We start from the raw sequence: 23479 nt of genomic DNA on the forward strand, positions 1-23479 counted from the left end.
ATCACCTTATAGAGAGTTCAGCTACAAAGAAACCATCATGTAGAGAGTTCAGCTACAAAGAAACCACATTGTAGAGAGTTTAGCTTCAAACAAATCACCCTGTAGAGAGACCAGCTAGAAGAGGTCACCTTGTAGAGAGTTCAGCTACAAAGAAACCATCCTGTATATAGTTCAGCTACATTTCAAGTCACCCAGTAGAGAAATCAGCTGCAAAAAAATATCCTGTGGGGAATAATGGGCATGTAATAAATATATGCATATAACTTGTATAATTACTAATAAAATCAAAAATAATTGAAGTATTAAAAATCTTCTTTAAGTTCTTTTCTTCTTCCTGTGGTAAAGAAAAAAACACATGGGTTAAAAAAGCCCCAAAGCCAGCCATAGGCCGGCTTTGCAGTATACAAATACAAAAAGAAGTGATATCTAATCAAAAACAGCCAAGCTGTAAAAAAAGGTGCGGCTCCCAAAAAGGCCATGGTGAAAAAAGATGTGAAATCCAAGGTGGCGGCCAAGAAATGGCTGTGATGGTAGGTTAATGGTTACATTTTAATAACAACAATTCAGGTGAATTTTGTGCCGCTTGGTCTTGGCACCAAATTCACCTGAATTGTTGTTATTAAAATGTAACCATTAACCTACCATCACAGCCATTTTTTGGCCGCCACCTTGGATTTCACATCTTTTTTCACCATGGCCTTTTTGGGGGCCGCACCTTTTTTTACAGCTTGGCTGTTTTTGATTAGATTATAATTAGCAGACAAATTTTGTTTATTCCACCATGGAGTCTTTATAATCTGTGGCGTGCTATAGTAGGCTTTCACATGATTCCGGTCACAAAATAACACTGTTCTTACTGATATCCTGGTTGCTTTGGCATTTCAGGTTTTCCATACTTCCAGTTCAAGTGCCCCAATTGTAACACACTTAAAAACGCTTATTTTCATTTCCCACATAGCTATACATTCTTTTTCTTCTTCATCTTCTACTTCTTCTTCATTTCGCACACTTCGCAAAATCCGCCATAAAACACGAATTCGTGCTCGGATGGGGCTGAAATTTGGCACACTTAAAGGGCTGATTAAGGCGGATCTATGTACCAACTTTGGTAGGAATCCGATGAACATTCACGGAGTTATGACCGATTATTTGCGTAAAATAAGGTCGAAGGTCTGCCACGCCTACAGGGTAAACTCCTTTGAGGAATTGGTTGAAAATTGCTATGTAGATGGAGCAACTATCGTAGGAGTGCCTTTTCGTGGTTTTAAAGGACTCGGGATAAAGACCACGGAGATATGACACAAAACCCGACCTGTGTCAAAACTACGCGATCGATTTTTATGAATAAAAAAACCATTAGTTTTCGTGTCTATCAGGCAAACCGCTTAGAGAAATGAGCTGAAAATCAGTATGTAGCTGGAATAATCATCATAGAAAGTCCTTGCAGTAGTACAGAAGAATCGGATTACATACCACTGAGTTACGATTCGAAAGGCAACTACGTGTAGCAAATGCGAGATCGAGATACTCTAATAGAACAGTCACCCTAATAAAGCATTCAGCTGCATTTATAATTTACTCAATTATATTACATTGCAAGTTATTCTGTAGGGAATTCAGCTACAAACAAGTCACCCTGTAGTCAGATCAGCCAGAAGAAGGTACCTAATAGAGAGTTCAGCTACAAAGAAACCATCATGTAGAGAGTTCAGCTCAAACAAATTGCCCTGTAGAGAGATCAGCTAGAAGAAGTTACCTTGTAGAGAGTTCAGTTACAAAGAAACAATCATGCAAAGTGTTCAGCTGCAAACAAATCACCCAGTAGAAATTTCCGCTATGAACAGATCACACTGTAGAGAGTTCAGTTGGAAACAAGTCATCTTGTAGAGAGATTAGCTAGAAGAAGTCACCTTGTAGAGAGTTCAGCTACAAAGAAACCACCATGTAAGAGAGTTCAGCTGCAAACAAATCACCTGTAGAGAGTTCAGCTAGGAACAAGTCACCCTGTACAGAGATCAGCTAGAAACAAGTCACCCTGTAGAGAATTCAGCTACAAACAAATCACCCTGTAGAAAGATCAGCTAGAAGAAGTTACCTTGTAGAGAGTTCAGCTACAAACAAATCACGCTGTAGAGAGTTCAGCTAGAAACAAGTCACCCTGTAGAGAGATCAGCTAGAAACAAGTCACCCTGTAGAGATTTCAGCTAGAAGAAGTTACATTGTAGATAGTTCAGCTACAAAGAAACTACCATGTATAGAGTTCAGCTGCAAACAAATCGCCCTGTAGAAAATTCAGCTACAAACAAACCACCCTGTAGAGAGTTCAGCTACAAACAATTCATCCGGTAGAGAGATCAGCTAGAAGGATAACCTTGTAGAGAGATCAGCTATAAAGAAATCACCCTGCTTCATCTTTTCTTCCTGTGGTAAAGAAAAAATGATAGGTTAAAAAAAGCCCTAAAGCCGGCCATAGGCCAGCTTTGGGGTATACAAATACAAATAGAAGTGAAATCTAATCCAAAACAGCCAAGCTGTAAAAGAAGTGTGCGGCCCTCAAAAAGGCTATGGTGAAAAAAGATGTGAAATCCAAGGTGGCGGCCAAGAAATGGCTGTGATGGTAGGTTAATGGTAAAAATTTTAATAATGACAATTCAGGTGAATTTTGTGCCAAGACCAAGCGGCACCAAATTCACCTGAATTGTCGTTATTACAATATTTACATAAAACACGAATGCGTACTCGGATAGGGCTGAACTTTGGCACACTTGAAGGGCTCATTAAGGCGGATCGCAGTGCCAACTTTGGTAGAAATCCGATGAACATACACGGAGGTATGACCGATTATGTGCGTAAAATAAGGCCGAAGGTCTGTCACGTCTACAGGGTGAACCCCTTGGAGGAATGAGTTGAACATTTATATGTAGATGGAGTAACCATCGTAGGAGTGCCTTTTTGTGGTGTGAAAGGAATTGAGATAAAGACCATGGAGATATGACACAAAACCCAACCTGTGTCAAAATTACGCGATTACGCGATCGATACTTGTGAATTAAAAAAACTATTAGTTTTCACATCTACCAGGCAAACCGCTCAGAGCAATTAGCTGACAATCAGTGTGTAGCTGGAATAATCATCATAGAAAGTCCTTGCAGTAGTACAGAAGAATCGGTTTACAAACCACTGAGTTACGATTCGAAAGGCAACTACGTGTAGCAAATGCGAGATCGAGATACTCTAATAGAACAGTCACCCTAATAGAGCATTCAGCTACGTTTATAACATACTCCATTACAGAATTATATTACATTGCAGGATATTCTGTACGGAATTCAGCTACAAACAGTTAATCTGATAGACAATTCAGCTACATGCAAGTCACCCTGTAGAGAGTTCATCTAGAAACAAGTCACTCTGTATCAGCTAGAAGAAGTTACCTTGTAGAGAGTTCAGCTACAAAGAAACCACCATGTAGAGAGTTCAGCTGCAAACAAATTACCTGTAGAGAGTTCAGCTAGAAACAAGTCACCCTGTAGAGAGATCAGCTAGAAACAAGTCACCCTGTAGAGAGTTCAGCTAGAAGAAGTCACATTGTAGAGAGTTCAGCTACAAAGAAACTACCATGTAGAGAGTTCAGCTGCAAACAAATCACTCTGTAGAGAACTCAGCTACAAACAAATCGCCCTGTAGAAAGATCAGTTAGAAGAAGTTATCTTGTAGGGAGTTCAGCTACGAACAGATCACCCTGTAGAGAGTTCAGCTACAAACAAATCACCCTGTAGAGAGATCAGCTAGAAACAAGTCACCCTGTAGAGAGTTCAGCTAGAAAAAATTACCTTGTAGAGTGTTCAGCTACAAAGAAACCACCATGTAGAGAGTTAAGCTGCAAACAAATCACCCAGTAGAAAGTTCGGCTATGAACAGATCACCCTGTTGAGAGTTCAGTTAGAAACAAGTCATCCTGTAGAGAGATCAGCTAGAAGTATCACCTTGTAGAGAGTTCAGCTACAAACAAATCACCTGTAAAGAGTTCAGCTACAAACAAATCACCCTGTAAAGAACTCAGCTACAAACAAATATGCCCTGTAAAAAGATCAGCTAGAAGAAGTCACCTTGTAGAAAGTTCAGCTATAAAGAAACCACCATGTATAGAATTCAGCTGCAAACAAATCATCTTGTAGAGAGTTCAGCTACAAAGAAATCATCATGTAGAGAGTTCAGCTGCAAACAAATCATCCTGTAGGGAGTTCAGCTATGAAAAGATCACCCTGTAGAGAGTTCAGCTAGAAGAAGTCACCTTTTAGAGAGTTCAGCTACAAAGCAACCACCATGTAGAGAGTTCAGCTGCAAACACATCACCCTGTAGAGAATTCAGCTACAAACAAATCGCCCTGTAGAGAGACCAGCTAGAAACAAGTCACCCTGTAGACAGATCAGCTAGAAGAAGTTACCTTGTAGAGAGTTCAGCTGCAAAAGAATCACCCTGTAGAGAATTCAACTACAAACAGATAACCCTGCAGAGAGAATCCTGTAAAGAGTTCATCTACGTACAAGCAGATCACCCTGTAGAGAGTTCAGCTACATTTCAAGTCACCCAGTAGAGAGATCAGCTGCAAATTATCCTGTGGGGATTAACTGACATGTAATAAATATATACTCTCTTTTTATATTATGAACTCTTGATATATGCATTATATATATAATTTGTACATTTACTGATAAAATCAGAATGAGTTAAAGTATTTATAAAATCTGCTTCATCTTTTTCTTTTTCCTGTGGTAAAGAAAAATATATAGGTTAAAAAGCCCCAAAGCTGGCCATAGGCCGGCTTTGGGGTATACAAATACAAAAAGAAGTGAAATCTAATCAAAAACAGCCAAGCTGTAAAAAAAGGAGTGTGGTCCTTGAAAAGGCTATGGTGAAAAAAGATGTGAAATCCAAGGTGGCGGCCAAGAAATGGCTGTGATGGTAGGTTAATGGTAAAAATTTTAATAACGACAATTCCGGTGAATTTTGTGCCAATTGACCAAGCGGCACCAAATTCACCTGAACTGTCGTTATTAAAATTTTTACCATTAACCTACCATCACAGCCATTTCTTGGCCGCCACCTTGGATTTCACATCTTTTTTCACCATAGCCTTTTCAATTGGCACAAAATTCACCTGAATTGTCGTTATTAAAATTTTTACCATTAACCTACCATCACAGCCATTTCTTGGCCGCCACCTTGGATTTCACATCTTTTTTCACCATAGCCTTTTCAAGGGCCGCGCTCCTTTTTTTACAGCTTGGCTGTTTTTGATTAGATAGTATATTCTACTATGAATTAACCAACTATGTATTACTATTTTACAATAGGGTAGTTTTGAGTTGTGCAATAATATTATTAGTGAATTCTCGTATTTTGTAATTCATGAAATTTTCGTAATTCATTCAATGACATGGTTATCACTCTTCACTCATTGCTATCACTCTTTGCTTCATTCAATTATGTTGCTATCGCTTTTTGTTATCACTTTTCGCTTATGGTTGTGTGTTCCACTTTTTCTCTTGTCACCGCTTTGTACATGCTTGTCTGTGATTGATCAATTCTGTGACCACCTCCTAAGTTGCTCGCATGGCCAATTGTGTATCCAACGCCATGATGCATTGGTTACTATAGTACATCATGCTCTACTCCAAAACCATCCTGGTGTTCTCCGGGAGCAAGGTATTGCCTCTTCTGACCAGTCTCGTCTTGGGGACATTTATCACCCTGATTTCTCATTGGGTCATCCAGCGTACTTTGACCTCTCTGTCAGGTGGACAACTCAGCCTGCTTTTATATCCTCTGCTGCTTCTCAGGCTGGGGTGGCTGCTGCTGCCGGTGAGGAAGCTAAGGACAATCATTATTTAGAATCTGTTACCAATGATGGAGGTGACTTTATTCCCCTCATATGTGAATCGTTCGGTGTTTGGTCTCCTTTCGCTTTGTCCATTCTTTTTACAATTGTTGACCGCACTACAATTAAGAATGGTTTACCTCAGAAATTGGTTCGGAGGCAGTTGTTGCAATGGTTATCAGTTACTTTATGGAAATACAATGCCAAAATGGTCCTCAGACACTATGCTCTTTGCTTGGAGGACACTGAAGATTTTTTAAGGTTTTATAATGTAGCTAAGTAGATGTAGCTTGTAAGTAGTTTAGGCCACTCCAAATGAGAGTGTAGTTTCCTGTCCTCCACCCGCATCACGTCTAGGCACCCGCATTGCATGCTATTATCATCATTATTTTTCCAAAACCACTTCCTGTGCTGCTTTCTGGAAACTTCTCATGAAGCCTTTTATTTTGCATTGATAAAAAGCACAGTGAAACCTAAAAATGAACAGTTTTGGTGGTTGCTAGCTTGAAAAAAAGCCATTTCCATGACCTTGAAATCCCCTCAAGATCGAGATACTCTAATAGAGTAGTCACATCTTCAATAATGAATAATGATAATAAGCCTCCCGCCCGCACCAAATAATGAAAACATCAACACCTAGGCCTAGCTTGGTCAGTTTCTAGCTGCAGTTTCTAGCTACTGTCAAAGAAATGGTTTGAGCTTCTCTGTTGTCTAGGCTTGCTATGCTCTGCAAACTTGCATAGTTATTGACAAATGTATGGCTGTGTTGCTTGCACAAGGTTGCTTTCGTCAAAACAACATAATCAAAAAGTTGTTTTGAATGCACTACTGTCTACGACGAGAGAAGCCAGATCTTCCTCACCACATGGTGACATGGTTGGATGTTTATTTAGTCTATACTGCAAATTAAGATGGAAGGAATCCAAGGATGTATGCTATCTGGCTGGTGATATTGATTATTTTATCGCCAATTTGGGATGTTGGCGATCTCTGCCACCAAAGCAGCTGCAGCTTTGTGCCTTCCGGTTTGATATATTTAAAGTGTAAATGGTTAGTGTTGCAATTAACCCATAATTAGTAAAGTAGTTTCAATTGCACAAGTAGTGGGCTGCATTTACTTTGTATAAAATCGCCGTAATATTTCATCGTCACCAGCCAGATAGCATACAGTTTAGGATTCTTTTCAAACTTGCATTACAGACTGAGGGAACATGACCATGCTGTGAAGAAGATCTGGCTTCTCTCATGGTAGGAGCCTGAGCAACTCAAACACATTTTTCATGATTTTGCAGACACAAAAACAAGCCATTGTAAGCCACCCAGCTAGACATTTACCCATTACTATGCATATTTGCACAGCACAATAATTTAAGATAACATACAGCTAATAAGAAAGTTTGATTCAGTTCTTTTTTTATTTTATTTTTATTTTTATTTTTTATTAAGGCTTTACAGCACAAGTGCTGAAGGTCTGTAGGACACCATACTCAAGCGTTTCCCACTTCACACACACTAATAGTTCCAAAACCTTTACCATTGATCTGCTGTCCTTTCTTGGGCCTATATGAGCTGGTTTGCTTGTCGATCCACTACCTTTTCATCACTGTCATGCCAACACCTGTAAAACATCAAAACTGTTTGTTATGGATGTGGTCAAGATTAAGATAACCGTGGTTGAAATTAAGTGCTAGTTGACTTTAGATCACTATACCTTGCATTATCCATCCATAAACGTACAGAAAGTTACGCATAAAGTGATTTATCTTAGAACATTCAAAACTTTATCTTAGCATTCTTAAGTACACAATTGCTATAATCCCAAGACATAGTTTTGCTACACTTACACAAGCTGGATAGCCTACTTGTATCAAATTTATTAGAGTCACACTTCAATACAAATTAATGGATTGTGGTGAGTTAGCACAGTACAATAGCTGGGAGTTGCATTTTTTCAAAGGCTTTAAAATCATTTTGTTAAGGGTATGGAATGTAGTTGAGACAGCCATTATATATACTAGAGCATATGTATTAGCCCTTAATCTCCCAGCATCTATTTTTCCATACCTTTTTTTGCATCTAATTAAATGTTTTTTTTGTAGCTGGATGGAAAGTGTGTTGTCTAAATCACCCATTTTTATCAGTTCAGTAACTTCTTAGTAAAAGCTAGAAATACATTTCCATATAAGGATCTTGTTTATACAAGACGAAAAAGATCTCCATTAATATTCCTATTCTTTCATTCGCCAATGAATAACCTTATTCCTGTCATAAAATCAATTTAGAATATCCTTTTCTGCCCCAATGTTTTTCTGCTTGTAGCTGAATGTTGTGGCTACCCAATGAAATACCAAAGATAGCCAATAAATGCACCATACTTTAGGTAACAATTATTGAAAATATTGTTTACATTTAAATCTATCACAATCCTAAGTGAATTATTCTATGATCATACCAATGTTCTCAACTGTTCACTGAACAGTGGAAAACTAGTCCTGAAAATTTCATTATGATTGCTTAATGCATGGAAGAGATATAAAGCAATATGTGGAGTAGTGTAAAAAGATTGTGCAATACTTGGGTTAGCAGACAAAAATGCTTATTACACTGTGGAGTCTTTAATCTGTAGCATGCTAGTGCTTGCATGTGATTCCAATTGAAAACATAACACTGTTTCGGCTGATCTGGATTGTTCCTGCATTCTGGGCTTTTCATGGTTGATGGTGAACCTCAAAGTCATCAGCCAAGGCTACAAAATAGTGAGTGCTACTGTGAGTTAACGTTCAAAACCCACTTAAATTGAGTTTATGAATAATACGTAACTCACAAGTTGTAAAATGCTCAACAGTTTGTTTCAAAGCTCCAACAAAATTTGCTGTGACTATAATGGTGTTTCTTTCACAGAAGCTGATAGTTTAGTTACAGGTCAAATTCCAATTTCAATCAAGACTGTGACTGCAGTTGCAGAATGCATGTCTATGTGACACATACCATATTATAGCGGGTTATTTTCGAATAATAAATTTTCGCACAAGAATCAAAATCTGAATTTCGAAAGATTTTAATTTGAAGAGTGCATATTTCAAAGTGTGGGTGGATTTCAAATAAATGGAAATCCGTTCACAAATTATGAAGATGAGTGAATTTTTGCCAAAAACTGACTTACTGATGGAGTAATCCCCATCCCTGTGCACTGGAGAGAAGACTGGAGGAGTCTTGAGTAGAGTAAATTCACTGGCTCGATCATGCTCGATCGTAGCTAGCTAGCTGTCTACCATAGATTCGAGAGCAGATGGCATCAATTCCCATTCTGTATCACCTGTTTTCTGGTTGTTGTCACAGTAATGATGCAGTTTACCCATTATCAACACTTGTATCATCAGTATACTGATATAAACTCAAGGAATACACAAGCGAATTGCCAAAAGTTGGATCGTTGCTTTCACTTGAGGGAATTTATTTTTGAAGAACAACCGGACATGGGATTTTATTTCAAAGAGAAGGGCCTCTTCAAAACATCCAAAAATAAAAACCCTTTCGAAAATAACCAGCTATACGGTACCTCCTTGTTTTATTGAGTGACACCTGTTAATCAGGAGACTTGATAAGGAGGACACCTGCATAATCTGGCACTTGGTAATGGTCCAAAGGTATCCGTTTGCATGTAAACTGACTTGGAAAATCAGTAGGTCACATTTTGTCTGGATCACCATCTTTACAGATACAGATTACCCAGGTCTGACCTGGATTGGCTCACTAACTAATTAGTTGGACAATGTGAAAGTATATTAATGCATCATAGTCTAGTCCTGCTGCAGCCCAGCTTCTTTCATGAGCCACAGCCATTTATCAGGATTGCTCTCTGTAGCCATATGTGCAGTCATGCCCATTTAGTATTTCAGTCTGTAGGCATGCACAAACTCATGTCTGTTGTTGTCTGGAAGCTTACATGGAGCCACACAATACTTATTTACATATGTGTATATAGTTCTATAAACGGTTAAAGTTCTTGAAAGTTGGTGGTCATACATTGTTATTATTATTATTATTATTATTACTGTGTAAACCTCATGCAGAGTATACAACACAGATAATCGTACAAATGAGTGCTATAACAAATAGTGTGCTAGTTTATCTTTAAATTCATCTAAATTGTTGATCATCACCAGTGACTTAGGGAGATTATTCCACATCTTGGTAGTTGAGGGTAGGTAGGAGTGTGCAAAGGTTTCAGTTCTGATGGAAGGGATGGTATAGCTACATGTGATGACATCTTGAACAAGGACATGATAATGTAATATGCAGTTATTATTGTCATCGAAATTGGTCAAGAAATGATCCCAGAGAAAAAGGTTTCAATCTTGATTTGAGTGCATAAATTTAAAAAAAAAGATGCATGACATTCCAGAGAGATAGTAATTAAGTGTGTCTAGATACGCTGTTTAAATGACGAGGAATGATAAGTTTATTACTGGCACCAGATCTAGTATTTGCAAAACTGAAATTGTTGTAATATCTTGTAACTCAAACAGGTACATCAGGGAAAGGATCCTCAGTTTTATCAAGCAGGTTTTGTAACTGCTGGTGTAATCATTACTGTACAAGACAATGGTCCAGTCATGTGGTAGGCCAGCTTTTGTGAGTCATGTCCACATTAATGTTTTATAAGCATGTATAGAGCCATGCTATTAATTATTTATCAGTATGGTATGTTACATTTAGGGGAAACGTATTGTGTCTGCAAACTTACATATATGGAACCACACCCAACTGACTGTTTAGATTTCGTATTGCTACCCTCATACTCAACACAGTAGTTGAGACCTAGCTGCCTCAGTTTTATTAAATATGGATTACATTTGGGTCAAATCCAGGTTGCCCTCTGAAGTATATCTAATTCATAGACCACAGAGTGGTTGCAGGCTATTTAAAATTGTATGAAGAAGGCGAAGTCGATCATATACAAAGGCGTAGGAATGATTTTTAGAGTGGGGGGGAAATATAGCCATAACCAGTTAACCATAAATTGATCCACACAACCATGCAGACACACAAAAGTCCCATTGTTACAGCTCTTTTGTACCCAGTTCGTACGTGAATTTATATAAAGGTGTTGTGGGGTGTGTTATCACTAGCTAATAGCCCTACACCTATACTGCATAGCTATATCTCTTTACTCCCTATCCTGCTAAAGGCTGCTATGCTCCTCTACACCTACTGCATGTGCTCGATGCATGTATATATCATGTGAGAAATCATGTTCATGTGAGGTTTTCTCTTTATGCTACTTCACACTACAAGGATTACAACATTATAGTTGTTATCCAAAAAGTGAAACATCGTTACCTTTAAGGAACTACAAACTGGGATATCTGCTCTAGCAGGAGGTCCCAAACTGAGTGTAGATCATGTGAATACCATACTGCATTCACGGTTAGCCACTTTTATTTACAGCATCCTTGTATGTTTCTCTTTAGACTACTTAATAAATCTACTTCACCAAAGTCTTCATAAATTCTAGTTATAAATCATCGGTAGTCAGCAACTCACATACACTCGAGCACTACAGTGAGACTGCCCTTAGATCTGTTACCAACCTCAATTTGAGTTAAATCTTTTCCACATCATATAATGCCACGGATGTGGCACTCTTTCTACTGTTTAAACTTCTTACTGCATGGGATCCAAGAAATATTTGAACAACAGTTATCACATGCAAGCATAACAGAAATAAAGTTACAGGCACTTTTTGTGTTTAATACTGTACAATGAATGGCTTGACAGTTGTGGTGGACTGGTGATGCCACACCCCAGAGAGTGATTTTGCACGAAGGTTGTATGGCTTCTTGTATGGAGGTATGTATTTCTGTGTGTGTGTGTGTGTGTGTGTGTGTATAGCTTTGGCTACTTGGCCCAAAAAGTGGGAGGGCCAAAACATGCTTTTGAAAATAGTGTGGTGGCCCGGCCCCCCTGGCCCCCCCCCCAGTTCCTACGCCCTTGTATATTAATGGTCCAACCCTCCCACCCAAATTAATGCATGGGTTCAAAAACACTGAGATGGGATAATTTTAGATTATTTTCATAGGGATGTGCAATAATTAGAGCTGCAAAATTTGTTATAAAGAAAGAAGACTGGCCATACACTGTTGATATGCTTGACTCCACTCTATTCATAGATTCCAAATAAACCTTGTAGCCACTCCGTGGTCTAAGTCTTTTATAAATTAAATGCCCTGGATAGAATATAGAAGATGGCATTGACAACTCTACTTTAATAAAACTATAATAAAAGTGTATATGTGACTGGATTTGACAAAACCAAGCTTCCACACACATCCAGATTTGCGACTTTGAAGAACCATAACTGAATTTGGGAGTAAGCTATCACTTCCAAATTTTGAACAGTTATTGCACCATGCAGTAAAAGAATTTTGTGAAAATTGTAGGTCAATAGCATATTTGGTGGCCAAGCTACAACTGGTTAAAGTTGAAGAATTGGATGTGTGTGGAAGCCTGGTTTTGTCAAATCCGGTCACATATACATTAGAGTTTCCTATCCTGTGAAAAAATAATCTTCTAAATATAGTGATGATGTGTGTAGGTTATGAGGTAGCTGCCACTTTAAACAATGTATTTAACACTTGAAATAAGTATGTCTATCTACTCTATTGGAGCACTCATTATTCTAATCGAGCAATCATATTTGGTGTTCAGGTAAATGGAGGTTTGGATAACTGAAATTCCACTATTCCACTGTAGTTGACTGCTCTATTGAAAGGTGTGATTATTCAATTAGAGTATCTTAAGTTTTTAATGAAATTATTTAGTTTTACTAGCTAAGTTGAATAATGTTTTCCCTAGATACCTACCCCTATAAATTAGGCATATAATATTATAATGTATTGGTATAGTTTATAGTGTTAATAAGTAGAAGGAAATATTAGGAATTTTAAGCTGGATTAGGGATCAAAGAACAAAAAAGCAGGGAAACAAGGGAACATTTGAAAGTTGTGAAACAGGGAGGTTGCCTATACCTGCAGATATACTAGTGGACATCTAATCCTTACTCTTCAGTCTTTACCCATGACTGAATTAAGGATTACATGTCCACTAGTATATCTGCAGGTATAGGCAACTTCCCTTGTTTCACAACTTTCAGCTGTTCCCTTGTTTCCTTGCTTTTTTGTTCTTTGATCCCTAATCCAGCTAAAAATTCCTAATTTTTCCTTCTACTTGTTTGTTTACCTTTTTAAAAACACAATTATGACTACTGAATCCACATGTACCACATTAAAAGAAAGAATGGCACATAAAATAATTTTGCGTCTAAATGTGCCCCCCCCCCCCCCCCCCCCAATAATCAATTACACACTGAAAAGTGAGGTGGCCATTATGCTTCATTTGTAGCTATGCTCTGCTCGTTACACAGCATTACAAACGAAGAACAGTACAAGAAACTTATCTGCAATGAATCTGGTCGCTATGGAAAATGTGGGCGAAAAGCATGACACAGCCAGAGGGAAGCCATATCGTGCTATCGCAAATCAACACCTTGCGTTGTTAGCAAAAAGAACTGGAACACAAAGGAGGACACTGGTAAGTCCATGCACGTGCATTGTATGTACTGCGGTTGGTGAAAAGGCATGTCTCGGGATGAAATGATGTCGAAGAGTAAAAAAATCAAGCCCAGAGTCCTATCCATTGTCAAGTTATGCTTGGCTGAAGGCATCAGTTAGTTAGTTAGCTAGTCAGAATAAACTTCTGTTAAATGGAAAAGTTTTAAAATTCTGTAGAAACTTGTTGGGAAGGATTTGGGGTCACTCTGAAGGCATTTTTGGGTTTGGCTATGCCAACCAATACTGCCAAGCTGTTATGAAGGAAATTTGAGGCTGGTTTTAGGGTGATATTTTGGGCAAGAAAGCCCAAAACTGCATGATCCCTAATATACAGTACTACCGTACTGTATGATAAAAGTAACAATTATAATGTCACTATCACTAGCTGCACCCATAAATGCATAAATTTGTGTTGTTTTGTGTGTTATTGCTTTGTTTAATTAGTTGATATTATTCTTTCACAGGTGGTAAATTGGATCAATATGAATCTATTAGCATTGTTAGCATTGCTAACTATTCACAACAGGTAAACAATAGATAAACCTCATTATCAACACAACTATGCACAGAGGCTCATCAATGCATGCAGTAGTTAAAAGACTTCCACTGTAATAGTCTGTTAGTGTAAAAAAAGTTGATGTGTTACGTCTATGCTCAGTTATAGAGGTAGTATAGTACTGAGTCAGCCATGTCTTGGTATACTGACTATTGAAAAGGCAGTGCAGTACTAGTGAATAGAGGTGTACTGATATGAGTTTTTAGCATGTACCGATATCCGATGTTGATGCCACTAAAAGAAGCCGATAACCGATAGTTGATCCGATATTTCCATTACAGTTTTAAGCAAACAAAAGTGTATATTTACCTATTCATTGCTATACTCTGCCTGTGGTGATGGCTTGGTTTCTATTGTATACTCCCATGAAGCTTTAAATGGATATTTCTGCATTGCTCTGCATCTTAATGGCTTGTGAGAAAACTAGTTTCCTTGGTTATCCTGTGACTCTTCTTTTTATTACAAAGGTACTATAAGCTTTCCAGCAATAAGCACTAGAATTAGGTGTATTTATATGGCTTCTCATAGTGTAGCGCTTGTTGTAGAGTGAACAATAAGTCACTGGCACTAAATAGCCACATGGATAACATAGAAAACCAATATATAATATGTTTATGTACAAACTATTGATACTATATAAATATCGGTAGCGACATGGGTATTCAAACCTGTTCTGTACCAATACCAATACTGGTAAAAGTTACCATATCGGTGGCCGATATTTTAGCCGACCTGATTATCATTACACCTCTACTAGTGAAGCCATTTAACTTGGATGATTTAACTATACAGACCAGTGAAATAATGCAAGTCAGATAATTACATGGAAATTGCTACTGGTCTCTAGGTAGAATCTGGAATGGATGTTATTCTTGGACATTAAGGAATACTACATCAATGGGCGATAATAAAGCCACATTTTGGCTTTACTTGTGCAATTTGTATTATGCCATTGGCTTTGAATTTATATGACTTCATTTGTGGCACACTTCTCTTCAGTTGTTTTCTAATTTTGATGATGATGTAATATTTGTTATGAAAATAGCACAAAGAGAAGTTTATCCTAGATAAGTATCTTATCATTTAACATGTTGATCATATCAAAAGTAAACCTTTTGAGATATGACCATAGCCAAGGCCTATTACACTTACATTTATATAGTTAAGTGTCTATGTAGCCTTCAATTGTATTGTAAACTCATTACAGTGGAACCTCCCTTACCTGGACCTGACACTTTTGTCTGGACAGCACAAATTAGTCACGTGGCTTTAGTCTATTGACAATAATGAACTTTGGGTTAGATGAAAGGGTTGGTTGGAAAAGGCAGATACGGTTGGACGCGGACACGGACACGGACATTTTCAAAGTGCTCTAGAAATCTAAGTCAGAGTCACAGAGATTGTTAATCTAGTATGTCCCAACGTAATCTCGTAGGCCAGGTCCTTGAAACTCTCAACACTCAGTATAAGCGCCTGCACCTTATACTAAAAGGAATAAGATTGTGGATTTGGCCTGCTAAGCTAAGTTGCTTGGGGCATACAAGCTAATCTCTACAACTATATAACTCTGTATTAGACTTTAGGGCATGTATACAACACTATATGGCCTTTGGCATGCTGTGGAGTGCTGGTCTAGTCTGCTTATGAATGGATAAGCGCTATGACAAGATCGATTCCTGGGTGTGGAAGTGAAGACTGTTGTAAAAACAGCGTTAGGTATGAAAAATAATTGTTATATAAAATGTAAAAGTACTTTTTGAAAATGTCTGTGTCCGTGTCCTACCATATCCGCCTTTTCCAACTACCCAGATAAAAGCACAAGGAGGGAACCTAAAGGTTGCTGTTTACCTATTAGGTGGCTTATTTATTCTACTAATAATAACTGCCACTTGGTTGCTAGGTGATAAAACATTTTACAGCCCAGGGGAGTGACCATGAATGCCCTGTAGTGACTTTCCCATCTACCCGCTAAACTGTACAGTACAAACTGATAGCAATAATAGCATTTAAAACTGTTAATTCAGCATATTAGCATGTATTTCTTAGTTACAGACATTTCTGAGATACGGACAGTAATATGTACCAGACTGCCTTGATAAGAGAGGTTCCACTGTAATTTTAATATTTGAATGTTTCTATACTGTAGCAATTCCCAAACATCCCAGTGTACTGAATCATACTTGACTTATTATATCTACTATGAGTACAGAACAGAGTACCATCAGGAAGCATACACTTATGACTGTGGATGGTGGAGTGGATGGTGGAGTGGATGCCCAGCCTATCGGTAAGTCATAGTGCCTACAAGACTTTGTGTTCACATTTTACTTACATTAAAAAGCTGGAAATTGCTTTAATTGATACTCAATGTACAGCTTGAGCACTCTCTCTAATGTATAGAATATTTAGTGTGCCTGTAATTTAAATAATGCTTATGAAGTGGACATTCATTAACATGCAGATTAGTACTAAGGAATAGTCAACATTTGTTGAAATATTTAATAGTACATTTGGAAATGGAATTTTGATACATTACTGGGCTGATACACATACCCACAACTACCAAGAAATCTTAGTGTGTTGTAACCTGCCCATGACTAGAGCTACACAGAAGTCACTATACATGCTATGATTTTGTCAATTTTAACTATTAACCCTTAAATGTATAAGCCACTGTGGTGGCAAAAGAAAAAGCGTACAGAAAGTACATAATCTTTAGACTTGAGTACATTGTGCTTTTAAAATTATTCTTTCTGGCAATTTTTTTAATTCACCTGTTATTCCCAAAATTATTCACATATGATTCCTGGAATGATTCATGAAATAGAACAATTTACATGCATTTTAGTCTGGAACTGCAAATCACGTGCCCTCATTGAATTGATATCTAATCCAAAACAGCCAAGCTGTAAAAAAAGAGCACGGCCAAGCAGCACCAAATTCACCTGAATTGTTGTTATTAAAATTTTTACCATTAACCTACCATCATAGCCATTTCTTGGCTGCCACCTTGGATTTCACATCTTTTTTCACCATAGCCTTTTTGGGGGCCACACTCTTTTTTTCAGCTTGGCTGTTTTGGATTAGATATCACTTCTTTTTGTACAGTCCAATTTTAGCCTATCTTTTTTTCTTTGCCATAGGAAGAAGAAAAAGATTTAATCATAATCATAATCAAGATTTAAAACAGAATTTTAATACTTTAACTATTTTTGATTTTATCACTAATTATACAAATTATATATATATATATATACATAATTATATTTATTACATGCCAATTATTTCCTACAGGATAACTTGTTTGCAGCTGATCTCTCTGCTGGGTGACTAGAAATATAGCTTAACTCTCTACAGGGTGATTTGCATGTAGCTGAACTCTCTACAGGATTCTCTCTACAGGGTGACTTGTTTCTAACTGATCTCTCTACAGGGTGAATTGTTTCCAGCTAAACTTTCCGGGGTGATCTGTTCGTAGCTGAACTCTCTACAGGATGATTTGTTTGCAGCTGAACTTTCTACATGATGGTTTCGTTGTAGCTGAACTTGCTACAAAATAACTTCTTCTAGCTGATCTCTCTACAGGGTGATTTGTTTCTAGCTGAACTCTCCGGGGTGATCTGTTCATAGCTGAACTCTCTACAGGGTGATTTGTTTGTAGCTGAACTCTCTACATGGTGATTTCTTTGTAGCTGAACTCCCTACAAGGTGACTTCTTCCAGTTGATCTCTCTACAGGGTGAATTGTTTGTAGCTGAATACTCTATTGATCTGTTCATAGCTGAACTCTCTACAGGGTGAATTGTTTGCAGCTGAACTCTCTACAACATAATTTCTTCTAGCTGATCTCTCTACAGGGTGACTTGTATGTAGCTGAACTATCTACAGGGTGATTTGTTTGTAGCTGAACTCTCTACAAGGTGATCCTTCTAGCTGATCTCTTTACAGGGTGATCTGTTCGTAGTTGAACTTTCTACAGGGTGATTTGTTTGCAGCAGAACTCTCTACATGATGGTTTCTTTGTAGCTGAAATCTCTACAAAGTAACTTCTTCTAGCTGATCTCTCTACAGGATGACTTGTTTCTAGCTGATCTCTCTACAGGGTGACTAGCTTCTAGCTGAACTCTCTATAGGGTTATCTGTTTGTAACTGAACTCTCTACAGGGTGATTTGTTTGTAGCTGAACTCTCTACAATTTGATATGTTTGCAGCTGAACTGTCTACATGGTGGTTTCTTTGTAGATGAACTCTCTACAAGGTGACTTCTACTAGCTGATCTCTCTACAGGGTGATTTGTATGCAGCTGAACTCTCTACAGGGTGGTGTTTTGTAGCTGAATTCTCTACAGAGTGACTTGTTGTAGCTGCAGGTGACTTGTTTACAGCTGAACTCTCTTCAGTGTGACTTGTAATGTTCTGAATCTCTACAGCGATATATTTGTAGCTGAACTGTCTACAGGGTGACTTGCTTGTAGCTGAATTGTTTATAAGATTAACTGTTTGTAGCTGAACTGTCTACAGAATAACTTGCAGTGTATATAATTTTATAATGTAGTAAGTTAAAAACTTAGCTGAATGCTCTATTAGGGTGGCTGTTCTACTAGAGTATCTTGATCTCACATTTGCTAAACATAGTTGGCTTTTGAATCATAACTCAGTGGTTTGTAATCCGGTTGTTCTGTACTACTGCAAGGACTTTCTATGATAATTATTCCAGCTACACACCGATTTTCAGCTCATTTCTCTAAGCGGTTTGCCTGATAGGCATGAAAACTAATAGTCTTTGTATTCATTAAAATGATCGCGTAATTGTGACACAGGTTGTTTTGTGTGATATCTCGATGGCCTTTACCTGGATTCCTTTCAAACCACAAAAAGGCACTCCTACGATAGTTACTCCATCTACATAGCAATTTTCAGCTTATTCCTTCAAGTGGTTTACCCTGTAAGCGTGACAGACCGTCGACTTTATTATAGGTGAATAATCAGTCATAACTCCGTGAATGTCCATTGGATTCCTACCAAAGTTAAGAAAAAAACCCACACTTTGGCTGCTCGTATCTCGGAAATGGCTGGAGCGATTTTCTTCAAATTTGGAATGTAGACTCCCCTTCCTAGCTGGTAATTCTGTAGCAAATTTGGTTTTAATTAGATAAGGGATCACAAAGCTACAGAGGTGTAAAAATCACGTTTTCGTTTTTCCTGTTAATATACTCACGGTGTGGCGTGCCAGCTTTTTGGGCCGCACGACACACTACCTTGTGTCTTGATACCTCAAGAAAATTATACAAATTTTATTAATTATTCCTAAAGATCATGCTATTTTTCTGGAATTATTCCTAATTCTTTTTACCCTTATTCTTCCAAAAATATTCCAGTGCATGCCTAATAATGTTTAAGCAACAACTATTTTGACAACAAAGCTGTTATATATTAACAGGTTGATTTGTAATGTGGCTGAACTTTGTACAGGGTGACTTGTAACTTAGCTGAACTTTCTAGGTTAGCTTTTGAGTTGACTGCTGTAAACTTGTGTCTGTAAGCTGTGTTGTTTTCTATTGATTTGAACATTGATTGTTAATACAATCTAATGTCTATCTACCGACATAAGATTTTAGCAACAAGGATAGTGATTTGAACACAGGATGGCTGCTTACATTGGCTCACCAGGACTGTTTGATCCTCAAACTCACAAGTGGTCAAGCTATCAAACACAGTTTAAATATTTCCTCAGGTCAACAACATTAAAAATGACAGCAAACAAGCCTCCTGTTTAATAGCTCTGATTAGAACAGAAACTTACAACGTCTTTTCTAGACAAGCCAGCTGACTGTCTGCACTGCACAAAAAAAGCTTTTGAGCCCAAGCAACTAGAGATAGCTGAACAATATCACTTCTGGAAACACAAACAGGGCCTGACACAGAGCGTAGCAGATTATATCAGCAAAGTTTACAAGCTAGCCTTAACATGCCAGTTTTCATAAGAATATCTAATCAAAAACAGCCAAGCTGTAAAAAAAGAGTGCAGCCCTCAAAAAGGCTATGGTGCAAAAAAAGATGTGAAATCCAAGGTGGCGGCCAAGAAATGGCTGTGATGGTGGCTTAATGGTAAAAATTTTAATAACGACAATTCAGGTGAATTTTGGTGCTGCTTAGTCTTGGCACAAAATTCACCTAAATTGTCGTTATTAAAATTTTTACCATTAACCTACCATCACAGCCATTTCTTGGTCGCCACCTTGGATTTCACATCTTTTTTCACCATAGCCTTTTTGAGGGCCGCACTCTTTTTTTACAGCTTGGCTGTTTTTTATTAGATTTCACTTCTTTTTGCATTTGTATACCCCAAATAGGCCGGCTTTGGGATTTTTTTAACCTATCTTTGTTTTTACCACAGGAAGAAGAAAAGATGAAGCAGATGTTAAATACTTAAATATTTCTGATTTTATCAGTAAATGTACAATTTATATATAATTCATATATTTATTACAGAATTATCTACATGGTTGTTTCTTTGTAACTGAACACTCTACAAGGTGACTTCTTCTAGCTGATGTCTCTACAGGGTCACTTGTTTGTAGTTGAACTCTCTACATGATGGTTTCTTTGTAGCTGAACTCTCTTCAAGGTAACTTCTTCTAGCTGATGTCTCTATAGGGTCACTAGTTTGTAGCTGAACTCTCTACATGGTGGTTTCCTTGTAACTGAACTCTCTACAAGGTGACTTCTTCTAGCTGATCTTTCTATAGGGTGATTTGTTTGTACGTAGCTAAACTCTCTACAAGATAAATTCTTCTAGCTGATCTCTCTACAGGGTAATTTGTTTGTAGCTGAACTCTCTACAGATGATTTGTTTGCAGCTGAACTCTCTACATGATAGGTTCTTTGTAGCTGAACTCTCTACAAGGTTACTTCTTCTAGCTGATCTCTCTACAGGGTCACTAGTTTGTAGCTGAACTCTCTACATGGTGGTTTCCTTGTAACTGAACTCTCTACAAGGTGACTTCTTCTAGCTGATCTTTCTACAGGGTGATTTGTTTGTAGCTAAACTCTCTACAAGATAAATTCTTCTAGCTGATCTCTCTACAGGGTGATTTGTTTGTAGCTGAACTCTCTACAGGTGATTTGTATGCAGCTGAACTCTCTACATGATAGGTTCTTTGTAGCTGAACTCTCTACAAGGTAACTTCTTCTAGCTGATCTCTCTACAGGGTGACTTGTTTGTAGCTGAACTCTCTACATGGTGGTTTCTTTGTGGCTGAACTCTCTACAAGGTGACTTCTTCTAGCTGAACTACCTCGTTTCGTAGTTGAACTCCCTACAAGGTAACTTCTTTTAGCTGATCTATCTACAGAGTGAATTGTTTGTTACTGAACTCTCTACAGGGTGATTTGTTTGTAGCTGATCTCTATACAGGTTACTTATTTCTAGCTGATCTCTTGAATTCTCTTCAGGGTGACTGCTCTATTAGAATGACTGCTCTATTAGAGTATCTCGATCTCACACTTGCTACACCAAGTTGGATTTCGTGTTATAACTCCGTGGGTTTAAGTCTGATTCTTCTACACCATTGAAGAGCCTTTCTAAGATGCTTACTCCATCTGTACAGCAATTTTCAAAGCATTACCCCAAGCGGTTTTCTGGTAGGCGTGACAAGTAGTCGTTTTTTTATTAGCTAATCTCAATTGCATAATTGTTACACACTGTTGGTTTTTTCATTGTATCTTCCTGGTTTTTAGCTCGATTTCTTTCAAACCACAAAAGGTTTGAGGTTCAATAGTTAATCTATTCACCCACCAATTTTCAGCTTCTTCCCGTAAGCGGTTTACCTTGTAGGCGTGACAATATATTGGTGTTATGTTTCGTGAATAATCGCTAATAACTCTTTGCCTGTTTATCGTATTCCAGCCAAAGTTGGTACCGAGATGCGCCTTTATACTCCCCTTCTGTGTGCGAAATTTCAATGCAATCGGGTATAGCGTTTGCGTTTTATAGCAGTTTTTGTAAGTGTGCGAAAAGAGGAAGAAAAATTATTATTATTATTATTATTATTATCAAATTTACCACAATGGAAGGCATACACAAAAGGCAAAGCCTGTACAAGGTGTCAGCCACAAAAAAGAACACTACAACTACAAAAATATACAACAAACAAATAATTACAAAACTGCACAACAATACAAAAACATCAATTAAAACACACATAATGGTATAATGAATGCCGGAAGGATTTTGGATTTGGATCATTGAGGATGGTTAATGGTACAGAATTCCACAGAAAGACAGTGTTAACAAAGAACGAGTAACGGCGAGAGTTGATGGTTGACTTTGGTGGGTTTATTGACAAGTGATGACTTCTAGTAGATGAAATTGAATTAAATTTACAGTGACAATTAAACTTGATGGATGTACGTTGGTGATAAATATTATGGAGGAAAGAAATAGAAAGGTACTGACGTCTTGATTCAAGGGTAGGGAGATTAAGCTGAGAGCAGCAATCACTTGAAGATACAGTCCATGAATTGGTCCGTGGACTCCAGCGACTGCCACAAATCCAACGTGCTGCCCTATTTTGCAAAGATTCAAGCAATTTAATATCTCCCTTGGTATGTGGAGACCACACAACAGCAGCATACTCCAGAGTTGGGCATACAACTGCTTTGTACGCCGCACACTTGGCCACACAGCTGCATCCAAACATTGAACGCCTTAAACAGTTTAAGGACTTGGTGGCCTTATTAATCGCATACCTGCAGTGCTTGGACCAACTCAATTTACCATCAACTAGCACACCAAGGTATTTGACAGGATTGTTCCACAAAATTGATTGACCATTAATATAATAAGTGAAATTAACAGGTTTCCGTTTGTTTGTGATGGCCAGTGCTTCACATTTCACAATATTTAATTTCAGCTGCCAACAATTCGTCCAGTTGGAAATTGCAGTCAAATCATCTTGAAGAGCAGAACATTCCTGTTGGGTATTAGCTGGGGCATAAAGCAATACATCATCAGCAAAAAGTTTAATTTTAGAGTTCTTTACGACAGAGTCTAGATCATTAACATACAACAAGAACAAGAGACGGCCTAACACAGTTCCCTGGGGAACCCCAGAAGTAACATTGGCCCAATCAGAATACGCACCATTGATCACCACTCTTTGTTTTCTGTATGTGAGAAAAGATCTTAGCCATGACAGCACCTTTCCATTTATTCCCAAAGAACTCAGCTTTAGAAGAAGGCATTCGTGCGGCACTGAATCAAAAGCCTTGGAAAAATCCAGTAACAAGCAGTGAATAGTACTTCGTTGCTCCAGGCCCAGAGACCAATCGTCAACAGCTTCAGTCAAAAGTGTTACAGTAGATCTCTTGTTCCGAAAACCAAAATGAAAACAAAAAAACAAAAACGAAGAAACTAAGCCAATTTGTGA

At 37.9% G+C, this 23479-nt stretch overlaps 1 protein-coding gene across 1 annotated transcript in view; it reads left to right on the forward strand.

The window, feature by feature from the left end:
* LOC136261067 (hemicentin-1-like) overlaps window positions 1-23479 on the forward strand; it is a 177266-nt gene that overhangs the window by 7127 nt on the left and 146660 nt on the right. The window contains exons 2-3 of the mRNA XM_066055034.1: window positions 13960-14021; window positions 16198-16338. Of these exons, the coding sequence (XP_065911106.1) occupies window positions 13978-14021; window positions 16198-16338 (185 nt within the window). The 5' untranslated portion in view covers window positions 13960-13977. The remainder of the gene's footprint in view (window positions 1-13959; window positions 14022-16197; window positions 16339-23479) is intronic.

The sequence above is a fragment of the Dysidea avara genome, chromosome 7 (assembly GCF_963678975.1).
Source record: "Dysidea avara chromosome 7, odDysAvar1.4, whole genome shotgun sequence".
NCBI lineage: Eukaryota > Metazoa > Porifera > Demospongiae > Dictyoceratida > Dysideidae > Dysidea > Dysidea avara.